At 42.5% G+C, this 12,181-nt stretch overlaps 1 protein-coding gene across 1 annotated transcript in view; it reads left to right on the plus strand.

Moving 5' to 3' along the window:
- Nucleotides 1-11,556, plus strand: part of LOC115469267 (poly(ADP-ribose) glycohydrolase-like) — an 84,812-nt gene extending 73,256 nt beyond the window's left edge. The window contains exons 15-16 of the mRNA XM_030201745.1: nucleotides 8,881-9,009; nucleotides 10,750-11,556. Coding sequence (XP_030057605.1) covers nucleotides 8,881-9,009; nucleotides 10,750-10,853 — 233 coding nt within the window. The 3' untranslated portion in view covers nucleotides 10,854-11,556. The remainder of the gene's footprint in view (nucleotides 1-8,880; nucleotides 9,010-10,749) is intronic.
- The last annotated feature ends 625 nt before the right edge of the window (nucleotides 11,557-12,181 follow it).

Genomic DNA, 12,181 nt, shown 5'->3' on the forward strand with positions numbered 1-12,181 from the left:
ACTATGCCTCTGTCTAGAGCCCAGTAATCATGGGCACTGAATTCAGTCAGCAGGGGTCACTCTTTAGCAATGGCCATTTCTTTTTTGTTTACTAAACCAGTAATTGGGTTTTAACCCCCTACTAGCAGATAGAGAGAAATAGAACTCTGCAGCCCACATTGCCTTTCCAATTTAATAACACATAAACCAAATTGGCTAAAACAAGCACAATATCCATTTCAGCAAGGAAAAGATTTGGGGGGTGGGGTTAAACCTGTAGCAGGAAGTGACTTTTGCATAATGAGGAAGATGTGGGAGAGATACTGGTGCCAGAAGTGGCATTCAGTGCTGATGAGTCAGAGAAACTGAATCAAATCTCTGTAAACCTAGAAGATGTAATGGGGCGATTTGACAAATTGAAGAGTAGCAAATTGCCAGGACCGGATGGTTACATCCCAGAGTATTGAAGAATTGAAAAATAAATTTGCAAAGCTATTCTTAGTAATATGTAATTTATCTTTAAAATCAAGCGTGGTACCGGAAGATTGGAGGGTGGCCAATGTGACACTGATTTTTAAAAAGGGTTCCAGAGTTCAGTGTGCGTGGCAAAAGTGAAGGTAGTAAGGGGGGAGGGGGAGATAAGAGAGGGTACTGTTATAAAAACAAAAACTGATGATAGCAACTTAAGATTAATGTACATAAGAACGACAGTTTTACAACTTGTTATGTGTGTACTCTAATGGATATGTTACCAGGTGAAATCATCAATAAAAAATGTTGACACATAAAAAGGGTTCCACAGGTGATCCAGCAAATTACAGACCAGTGATCCTGACGTTGGTTCTGGGCAAAATGGTAGAGACTATTATAAAGGACAAAATTACAGAGAATATTCAAAAGCACGAATTAATGAGACCCAGCCAACATGGATTTAGTGAAATGAAATCTTGCTTCACCAATCTACTACATTTCTTTGAAGGGGTGAACAAACATGTGAATCAAGGTGAGCCGGTCGATATTATGTATCTGGAGTTTCAAAAGGCAGACTCCAGAGGAAATTGGAAAGTCATGGGAAAGGAGGTAGTGTTCTTTTGTGGATTAAAAACTGGTTAACATGTAGAAAACAGAGTAGGGTTAAATGATCAGTATTCTTAATGGAGAGAGTCGGTGTTGGGACCGCTGGTTTTTAACATACTTACAGTGGGGGAAATAAGTATTTGATCCCTTGCTGATTTTGTAAGTTTGCCCACTGACAAAGACATGAGCAGCCCATAATTGAAGGGTAGGTTATTGGTAACAGTGAGAGATAGCACATCACAAATTAAATCCGGAAAATCACATTGTGGAAAGTATATGAATTTATTTGCATTCTGCAGAGGGAAATAAGTATTTGATCCCCCACCAACCAGTAAGAGATCTGGCCCCTACAGACCAGGTAGATGCTCCAAATCAACTCGTTACCTGCATGACAGACAGCTGTCGGCAATGGTCACCTGTATGAAAGACACCTGTCCACAGACTCAGTGAATCAGTCAGACTCTAACCTCTACAAAATGGCCAAGAGCAAGGAGCTGTCTAAGGATGTCAGGGACAAGATCATACACCTGCACAAGGCTGGAATGGGCTACAAAACCATCAGTAAGACGCTGGGCGAGAAGGAGACAACTGTTGGTGCCATAGTAAGAAAATGGAAGAAGTACAAAATGACTGTCAATCGACAAAGATCTGGGGCTCCACGCAAAATCTCACCTCGTGGGGTATCCTTGATCATGAGGAAGGTTAGAAATCAGCCTACAACTACAAGGGGGGAACTTGTCAATGATCTCAAGGCAGCTGGGACCACTGTCACCACGAAAACCATTGGTAACACATTACGACATAACGGATTGCAATCCTGCAGTGCCCGCAAGGTCCCCCTGCTCCGGAAGGCACATGTGACGGCCCGTCTGAAGTTTGCCAGTGAACACCTGGATGATGCCGAGAGTGATTGGGAGAAGGTGCTGTGGTCAGATGAGACAAAAATTGAGCTCTTTGGCATGAACTCAACTCGCCGTGTTTGGAGGAAGAGAAATGCTGCCTATGACCCAAAGAACACCGTCCCCACTGTCAAGCATGGAGGTGGAAATGTTATGTTTTGGGGGTGTTTCTCAGCTAAGGGCACAGGACTACTTCACCGCATCAATGGGAGAATGGATGGGGCCATGTACCGTACAATTCTGAGTGACAACCTCCTTCCCTCCGCCAGGGCCTTAAAAATGGGTCGTGGCTGGGTCTTCCAGCACGACAATGACCCAAAACATACAGCCAAGGCAACAAAGGAGTGGCTCAGGAAGAAGCACATTAGGGTCATGGAGTGGCCTAGCCAGTCACCAGACCTTAATCCCATTGAAAACTTATGGAGGGAGCTGAAGATGCGAGTTGCCAAGCGACAGCCCAGAACTCTTAATGATTTAGAGATGATCTGCAAAGAGGAGTGGACCAAAATTCCTCCTGACATGTGTGCAAACCTCATCATCAACTACAGAAGACGTCTGACCGCTGTGCTTGCCAACAAGGGTTTTGCCACCAAGTATTAGGTCTTGTTTGCCAGAGGGATTAAATACTTATTTCCCTCTGCAGAATGCAAATAAATTCATATACTTTCCACAATGTGATTTTCCGGATTTAATTTGTGATGTGCTATCTCTCACTGTTACCAATAACCTACCCTTCAATTATGGGCTGCTCATGTCTTTGTCAGTGGGCAAACTTACAAAATCAGCAAGGGATCAAATACTTATTTCCCCCACTGTATAAATGATCTAGATATGGGAATAACTAGTGAGGTAATTAAATTTGCCAATGAGACAAAGTTATTCAAAGTTGTTAAGTTGCAAGACGAGTGTGAAAAATTGCAAGACGACCTTACAAGACTGGGAGACTGGGCATCCAAACGGCAGATGATGTTTAATGTAAGCAAGTGCAAAATGATGCATGTGGGAAAGAGGAACCCGAACTATAGCTACGTGATGCAAGGTTCCACGTTAGGAGTTATCGACCAGGGAAAAGATCTAGGAGTCATCGTTGACAATACTTTGAAACCCTCTGCTCAGTGTGCTGCAGCGTCAAAGAAAGCAAATAGAATGATATTAGGAAAGGAATGGAAAATAAAACGAGGATGTTATAATGCCTTTGTATCGCTCCATGGTGCAACCGCACATTGAATACTGTGTGCAATTCTGGTCACCGTATCTCAAAAAAGATATAGTGTAATTAGAAAAGGTACAGAGAAGGGCAACAAAATGATAAAGGGAATGAGACGACTTCCAGATGAAGAAAGGCTGAAATGGCTAGGGTTCTTCAGCTTGGAGAAAAGACGACTGAGGGGAGATATGATAGAGATATAAAATAATGAGTGGAGTGGAATGGGTAGATGTGAATCTCTTGTTTACTCTTTCCATAAACACTAGGACTAGGGGGCATGCAATGAACCTATAAAGTGGTAAATTTAAAACAAATCAGAGAAAATATTTCTTCGCTCATCATTTAATTAAACTTTTGAATTCATTGCCAGAGAATGTGGTGAAAGCAGCTAGCTTAGAGGGGTTTAAAAAAGGTTTGGATAGCTTCCTGAATGAAAAGTCCATAAGCTATTATTAAAATGGATGTGGGAAAATCCACTGCTTATTTCTAGGATAAGCAGCATAAAATGCACTGTTTTGGGATCTTGCCAGGTACTTGTGACCTGAATTGGCCACTGTTGGAAACAGGATACTGGGCTTGATGGACCTTTGGTCTGGCCCAGTATGGTAAGTGTTGCTATACTGGGGCAGACCAAAGGTCTCTCAAGCCCAGTATCCTGTTTCCAACAGTGGCCAATTCAGGTCACAGGTACCTGGCAAGATCCCAAAACAGTGCATTTTATGTACTTATACAACACTTATGTACTCATTTACCATCCCTTTCCTAATAAGTCCTAGTGTACTATTTGCTTTTTTGGTCGCTGCCGCACACTGGGCAGAAGATTTCAGTGTATTGTCTACAATTACATCTAGATCTTTTTCTTGGTTGCTTACTCCCAAGGTGGACCCTAGCATCAGGTAACTGATTTGGATGATTCTTCCCAATGTGCATCGCTTTGCATTTGTCCACATTAAATTTCATCTGCCAGTTGGATGCCCAGTCTTCCAGTTTCCTAAGATCTTTCTGCAATTTTTCAGTCCTCGTGTTTTTGACAACTTTGAATAGCTTTGTGTCATCTGCAAATTTAATCATCTCATTTGTCGTTCTGATTTTCATAAAGTTATTATTTATAAATATGTTAAATAGCATCGGTCCCAGTACAGATCCATGCAGCACTCCACTATTCACCCTTGTCCATTGAGAGAAATGTCTGTTTAACCCTACCCTCTGTTTTCTGTCCAATAACCAATTCCTAATCCACAGAAGGACATTGCCTACTATCCCATGACTTTTAAAATTTTTCAGGAGTCTCCCATGAGGAACTTTGTCAAAAGCCTTCTGAAAATCTAGATAAACTACATCAACTGGCTCACCTTTATCAACATGTTAACATGTTTATTCACGTCTTCAAAGAAATGAAGCAGATTGGTGAGGCAAGACTTTCCTTTGGTTGAATCCATGCTGACTCTGTCCCATTAAACCATTTTTGTATATGTTCCATAATTTTATTCTTTATAACAGTTTCCACTATTTTGTCTGACATTGAAATCAGGCTTACAGGTCTGTAATTTCCCGGATCACCCCTACTGCTCCACCAACTCTCTCTCTCTCACTCAATTTTCTTCCATCCTCATGCAGCATTTTCCTCCTCCCTTCCATACTATCCAACTGCAGTATTTCCCACTTTCCCTTCCCTTTCATCCAAATGCAGCATTCCCAGTCCCACCTCAAACCCGTTCTTCCCGTCCAAGTATAGCATTCACAACCCCTGTTCCCTCCCCTCCCCTCCATCTAAATGCAGCATTCCCATCCCCCATTTCTTCCCCTTCTATCCAAATGCAGCATTCTCAACCCCCCACACTGTTCTCTTTCCTTCAAGTGCAGCATTCCCACTCTCTTTCTCTTGTGTATTTGGCATCTTCCTTCTGCCCCCTTCCTTCCTCCTACATGTCCAGTGTCTTCTCTTCCCCCCACCCCCCTCCAACAAGGGCACTGTTTACATCAAGTTCTCTTCGGTGGCTCTGAGGTTTCTTTCTCTTGGCTGTATCCTGCCTGCACAGCAACAGGAAGTTGTGACAGAGGGAAGGACCCTGGGGCTGGCCAGAGCGATCCTGATGTAAGAGTGCCAGAGAACAGGCAAGTTTTTAGGGCCTGCATTGGTGGGGGGGGGGGTGGGAGGAAAGGAAAAGGAAGATGCTGAACCAGCAGGTTGCAACAGTGAAGGTAGAGAGAGGTGAAACAAAGCCAGACTCGTGCAGGAAGCAAGCCAGATCGCTAGGTCCAGGGAGGGAGCCAGTTCATGAAAACCAGCCCCTTAAAGAGGATGTGAGCTGGAGAATGAGCCTAATTGTGTGTGTCCCCAAATACATGTGACTTTCCATGTCTGGGATGGGGAAGGACAGGGCAAGGCAAGTGTGCCATGGGGAAGAGAATGGAGCAAGATGAATGTGCCATGGGGATTGGAAGTACAAGCAAGGTGAGTGTGCCAGGGAGATGTGGGGGGCATGGCAAGGTGAATGTGCCATGTGGATTGGAGTGGGAGCAGAAAAAAGGTGATGGTGCCTTGGGGATTGGGGGGGCAGGCAGCAAGGTGAGAATGTACCGTTGGGATTGGAGAGGCAAAGAAAGCTAAGCATGTGCCATGGAGATGAGATTGGGGGGGGGGGGGGGGCAGAGAAACAAAGAAAGCTGAGTGTGCCCTGGGGATGGGAGAGTAGCACAGAAAGCAGAATATGCGCCAAGGAGGTAGATTGTGAATAGGAGAAGACATGACCAAAGAATTGCCTTCCAGACATCATCTTTGACTTCATGTTTTAACATTTTTATTGAAAAACCAGCAAAGTGAACAACTTCAACAATCTCTTTATGATTTGACAGAAATGAACTGCATATAAAACAATACAGAGTAGGTAATTGAACCTGCTGGTACAGGGCGGCAGCAACATCACCTCGCGAGTAACATCGAGTAGTCAGCAGGGGTACAAACCCTTTCTCTATTACCTAAAAAAAAAATTGTTTTACCTCTAAAGAAATATGCCGCATACAAAGAGAAAGGCGTTTGTTAGAACTGTGGCCCAGGCAGCTCTAACTTCTACACCTACCCAGCAGACGCTCGATAGTTTCCTCGCGAGAACCGCGACGACGGCGTTTGGAGGTCCTGCTGAGTTTACAGCGTCAGGAGAGGCTGACCTCTTGGGACAGGATATTTCGTTGTCCCCTCCAACGCGATCTCAACCGCCACAACCGACTGGGGTCGATTATGGAGGCGACCCGCAAAACCGCGATGACGGCGAAGCGGCGAGTCAACTGGGCCCCATAGCGATTTCCCCAGTCGAAGCCTGTGTTTCATCTAAGGCCCAGAAAGTGCCGGTATCACTCGAGGCTATATGGGAGACACTTCAGACGGTCTTAACCTCAACTAGCAAGATCGACTCTCTTGTGAGTAACGTTCAAATTTTGTCAAAAGACCTCATATCAATGAAAAATGAAGTCTCAGAAAGAATGAAACATTTATCTGATGAAAATGTAAAAATGAAAGAAGTTTCAGCAAAGCTTATATAAGATAATACATTGATTCATACCAGATTGGAGTATTTTGAAAACTACAACAGGAGGCTCAATTTGCGTTTGTTGAATTTTCCAAGAACTTTAGTTTATTCTCCTTTGGATATTTTCAAACGATATTTGATGGAAAATTTGAAATTTGCAGAAGATAAAATACCTCCACTCAATAAAGTATATTATTTGCCAGCAAGAAAATTGAAAGATGGCCCCCAGGAACTATTACAAACAGAACCTGATTTAAATGTTTCGGAATTATTAGAATCATCCTTGACTGAAAAAACTGAAAGACAAACTCTTTTAGTATCCTTTATTTTTCAACAGGACCTGGAACTGGTTAGAAAAACAGCATTAAAGCATTTACAAATCCCATTTTATGGGAAAAAAGTACTAGTCTTTCCAGATGTTACTAAACAGACTCAGGCTAGACGGAAAGAGTTTTTGGCATTAAGATCTGCAACATTAGCCTTGGGAGCCTCTTTTAATCTCAATTATCCATGTAAATGCAATGTGAAATATTTAGGGGTTAAATATGTATTTTTTGTTTCTGAGCACTTCAAACAGTTTATTACACAGAAAAAGGTTTTATAATTTATGTTGGAGTTTAGTAGGTCTGATTAGCCTTGGAAAAAGAGACTAATGAAAAAGTAAAATGCGTGGTATATACTGTTAAGCCTTTACCTCTTATTTTTGAAAGATATTTGAAACTAATCTCCTGAGTAGTACTAAGGTCCAGCCCCTTCAATTTGGGGTCTAATACAAGTTGATAATCTATAATTTTCTTATTTAATTTTTTCTTTAGAGAAAATTGCCTGTAACCTGTTAAACTGCTTTACTTGTTCAAGATATATTCTTGTAAATTAATGAAAATGATAAATAAAGAATTAAAAAAAAAAAAAACAATACAGAGTAGAGAAAGGGAAGGGAAATGGGACTTGATATAGCGCCTTTCTGAGGTTTTTGCAACAACATTCAAAGCGGTTTACATATATTCAGGTACTTATTTTGTACCAGGGGCAATGGAGGGTTAAGTGACTTGCCCAGAGTCACAAGGAGCTGCAGTGGGAATCGAACTCAGTTCCCCAGTATCAAAGTCCACTGCACTAACCACTAGGCTACTCCTCCATTCCATCCTCAAAGTTTTACCAAATTTTCTCCCCCCCCCCCCCCCCCCCACCTGTGTACCACCCCTCTCACCCAGACTTGTACATGAACCAATCAAGGAAAAACTGTTTCAATGCCAACAAGATGGAACAATGTGACTTACCCTCCTCCTTAAAATATAATAAACTAAAAAAAAAAAAAGGGAATCACCCCGCCTCCCGTCTCGTCCAAGCATGAAAAGATAGCCTCCAAGACTTATCTCAAATACTATTATCCCCCAAATGCCTCTTAAATTAATTAACTCTCCCCCCTTCTTAAACATTGGCATATCATCTTTGACTTCAAATGAGCAACAGCACCCAAAAAGACCGAGATCCAATCCAATGTGTGGCGTTTTTTCATGAGAAATCTGTGGGTCAGAAATCAATAAGGCTCAGATACTGAAAACTGAAAGAAAATTTTAACATCAGAATTTTTGGCTTTCTCCAAATGGAGATTAATATCACCCATCAAAAAGCAAAGAATCCATACGTAAAAGTAGTTGAGAAATAAAATCAATGAATGTCTAATAATATTCCAATGCCCAGGAGGGTGATAGACTTACCACTAAGCCTACTGATCCCTGTAGCAAAGAATCGTGAAACCTACATGAATAGATTTCCAGGCCAGGAATATTGAAGAGAGTCAATCAGTTTTTGTTTTCTGAGCTCTCATTGAACAGTTTCCAGTGCATCATCTTGTGTTAGCTCAAAAGACATTCTGAGCCTCACAATTTTTTCTCCGAGGAGGGGAAAAGGCTAATTTATACCCGCTAATGGAGATTTCTCCCTTTGCCTGATGGTGGATAGCTGCATGGAGTGGCCTCCCAGGAGTGATGGTGGAGGGTAACAGAATTCAGGAAAGCTTGTGAAGAGACAGCTGGAGGTCAGTTCTGTGGAAGCAAATTGGGTAGACAAGATGATCTTTAAGTTATTTAGCTGCTACCAAGTTTGTATTTCTTTGCTAATTCCAGGTGACTAGGCAGGGGCTGGGGGCAGATCAAGGACTGATTTTGTGTGTTCATCTGCATTGCAGCTCTCCTGCAACTAATGGCAGCAGCCGAGGCAAAAAAAGATGTGGTTTTTTTCACCTTTGGGAACCATCATATAATGCGTGAACTATATGACATGTACTCGTTATTGCAGAAGAAGGATATCACTGTTGGTAAGTTATAGTTAACCTTATTTATACATACAAAAGCCATAATATCAGATGGATACATATATACAAACATACCCATTATGTAATGTACTCACCTAAAAAGTACTGGATGAAAGACCACATCAAAGAGAAATCTATATAGTAAAGATAAGCTTTACATGAGAAATCTGGCCCTTCCTTTCTTATTTTACCCACTGCTCAACGTATTCATGAAGATCACAGAAGCCTCTGTCTTACAGAATTCCCACAGCTGTATAAAATGGCTGAATAGTCAGAACTGTGCCGTGGTGTTTCAGAGTCGCTGCTGGTGGGGGTGGGATGTGTGATGATCTCAGGGAGATGTAGTCCTATAATGGGATAGTTTATAGGCCTCAAGGCAGACTTTAGTGAAGCAGCTTTATTTAATTCTGCATCCAACAGAGGATCTGAAACACGGGTTCTCAACCCTGTCCTTAGGACACCCCTATCCTGTCAGGTTTTCATGATCCCCACAATAAATATGCATGAGATAAATTAGCATATAACATAGCCAACAAATTGTAAAACTAACCTGGCTAATTCTTTTCTGCATGAGTTGCTACTGAGTGTTCTCATGTGATCAGCAAATGCTACCATGATGAGAGGTTATATAAACATGCACCCACGGACAGCATGATTAAAAAACCTTTGGTAAAGAAATAGTTCATTAGAGCTGAGTGTACAACCACAACAGATTTATCTCACAGCTCGGCAATTTACAACACTTATTAGATGTAACCTAAGCCCCATTACCAATGACTTAAAAGTGTATAAGGGTCTTCCATCCTTTTCTTTCCATTTTGCCCCTTTCTCTTTTGTTCCCCTCTTCCCTTCTGTCCCCATCATTTTCCTTTTTCCTTCTTTTCTTTCTTCTCTCCCTCCTGGAACAAGAGAGAGAGAGGTTAAAAAAGTGTGTGTGGGGGGGGGGGGGGGGAGGGTGAAGGGGCAAAACAGAAAAAAAAAAGGAGGGAAGACTCTTACATACATTTTTGGGTCATCAGTAATGGGGGCTTAAGTTACATCTAATAAGTGTTGAAAATTCCGTTTTGGTTGTACACTCAACTCTAATGAACTATGGAACAAACTGCTACAGTAGCTTATTCTGGAAATGTTCATGAAATTGCCAAAACTCTTAGTGATGTTTTCTGTGTATACATCCCATGGTCTTGTAGGCCACATAAAATTGAATGGCAGGCTGCAGATTGCCCACCCCTATTGAAGTGAGTATTACTGCTGGCAAGGCAAACCAGAGATATTAGGCATTTAATACACAGACGTTGGATATACCTTCCAGCTGATATTCAGCAGTTATATGTCCACTGGCGGCTGTATTCCCAGAAATTCAATGCCAGGCCATGTCCAGGCATGTGCATTGACTATTGTATGTTGGCTGCTAAAACTTATGTATTATTCAGCCCTTAGCTGCATAAGCTGAACCACTTCAGATAAGCTCTTAACAGTCATGTGGTAGGGTTGAATGTCGGCACTTAACTGACTGTGTCAACTCCACTCCTGGAATCCCCACAAGTTAACTAATCTGTGCCTGAGCCAAAACCAGCTAAGTGCCATTGAATAGTCACAGTTAGCCATGGTCAACCAATTTAAACGGCCAGGAGCCTCTCCAGCCATTTAAATTGCTTTGAATCTTGGCGGTTTGTTTTTACGTTGTGCAGGTTATGGGTTTGGACTTGTGTGTTAAATTGTTTGTGTCATTCTTCTTTTCAGGTACTCTCTATACCCACCTGGAGGCCTACTGTTCAATGGCCAAACAAGTGAAACCAGAGTTGTATGAGTTTCTGAAGTTCTTACAGGCCAAGGCAAAATGCTAATGATGCATCAGCTGCCTTTGAAGGTGGGGGGAGGAGGGAAGTGTGGACAGCATGGGTCAGTCCCTGACTGGTGATGTGATTTGATGCTTTAGTAGAAAGAACCATAAACTGGACTATAGAATCTAGGACTAATTGAGAATGTAATGAATGCATAAGGTCTTCTCACACTGCTTTGGTGAATGAAGTAGGATGTAAACATTGCTGGATTGATTGGTTCTTAATCAGAAATGTTAAAAACCACAGGATGCAACTCCCCTCAACACCAATCTAGTTGTTAACTGTCACTGGCAGTTAAGCTAACATATTTTTGAAAAGATTTCTGCCAAAACACATTGCAACATTGCACAGCTAAGTCTTTGCTGTGACCAGGGGCGTAGCCAGACCTCGCTGGGAGCGGGGGCCACAGCCCTAGGTGGGGGGGCACTGTTTAGCCCCCCCCTCCCACCGCCACCACCAACCCTCCCCCGCTGTCGTCGCCCGACCCGCCGCTTCAACTACCTTGTTGTTTGCTGGCCCCGCCAAAGAGAATCTAGTTGTTCGGCGCCGGAGTAGCACCTTCATTCAATGCAGTTCCTGGCGTGATTGGCTGTTTCTGACGCCGTACATTCCTCACAAGGAGTTGTGTAAATTAAAACGGCATAAGCCACTACCAACAAGGCTAAGAGAAGATCCCTCAACATCAGTCACAGCCAGTGGCGTAGCTACATGGGGCCTGGGCCCCTGTAGATTTGGCCCTGGCCCCCTCAGGCCCCACGTAGCTACGCCACTGGCTGTGACTGATGTTGAGGGACCTTCTCTTAGCCTTGTTGGTAGTGGCTTATGCCGTTTTAATTTACACAACTCCTTGTGAGGAATGTGAATAGCATTCTTGTAAGGTGATGCTGCTAAATGTTAGACCACCATGAACAGTACTGGTTGCTGCTTATATCCCCCCCCCCCCCCCCCCCCCCCGGATACCTTTTGGTCACACTTTCTCTCTTGGAAGAAATCAATGACTGGCCTGAAAGAGGAAAAGGGAGTCCTTTTAAAGAAAAACATTCACTAGATATATTATTTGTCTTTCTTTTAGTTTCATCTCCCAAAGGATGGCAGGCTGTCCTATCACTTTAATTGTGACAATGTCATGTTTTATGACACAAGTTAAACATTGAACAGCTAATGTAATTTGGTACAAATTATGGTGACAAATGTAACCTGTAAAGTGAGCAGGAGCTAGAAATAAGTCCTTTTTTTCCCCCTCAGATCATATATTAAATGAATTAAACAAGAAATGGAACCATATGTTTAATTGAAGTGAGTATCCAGAGCACAGATGACAGATCAAATAT

Source organism: Microcaecilia unicolor, chromosome 4 (assembly GCF_901765095.1).
Source record: "Microcaecilia unicolor chromosome 4, aMicUni1.1, whole genome shotgun sequence".
Classification (NCBI taxonomy): domain Eukaryota; kingdom Metazoa; phylum Chordata; class Amphibia; order Gymnophiona; family Siphonopidae; genus Microcaecilia; species Microcaecilia unicolor.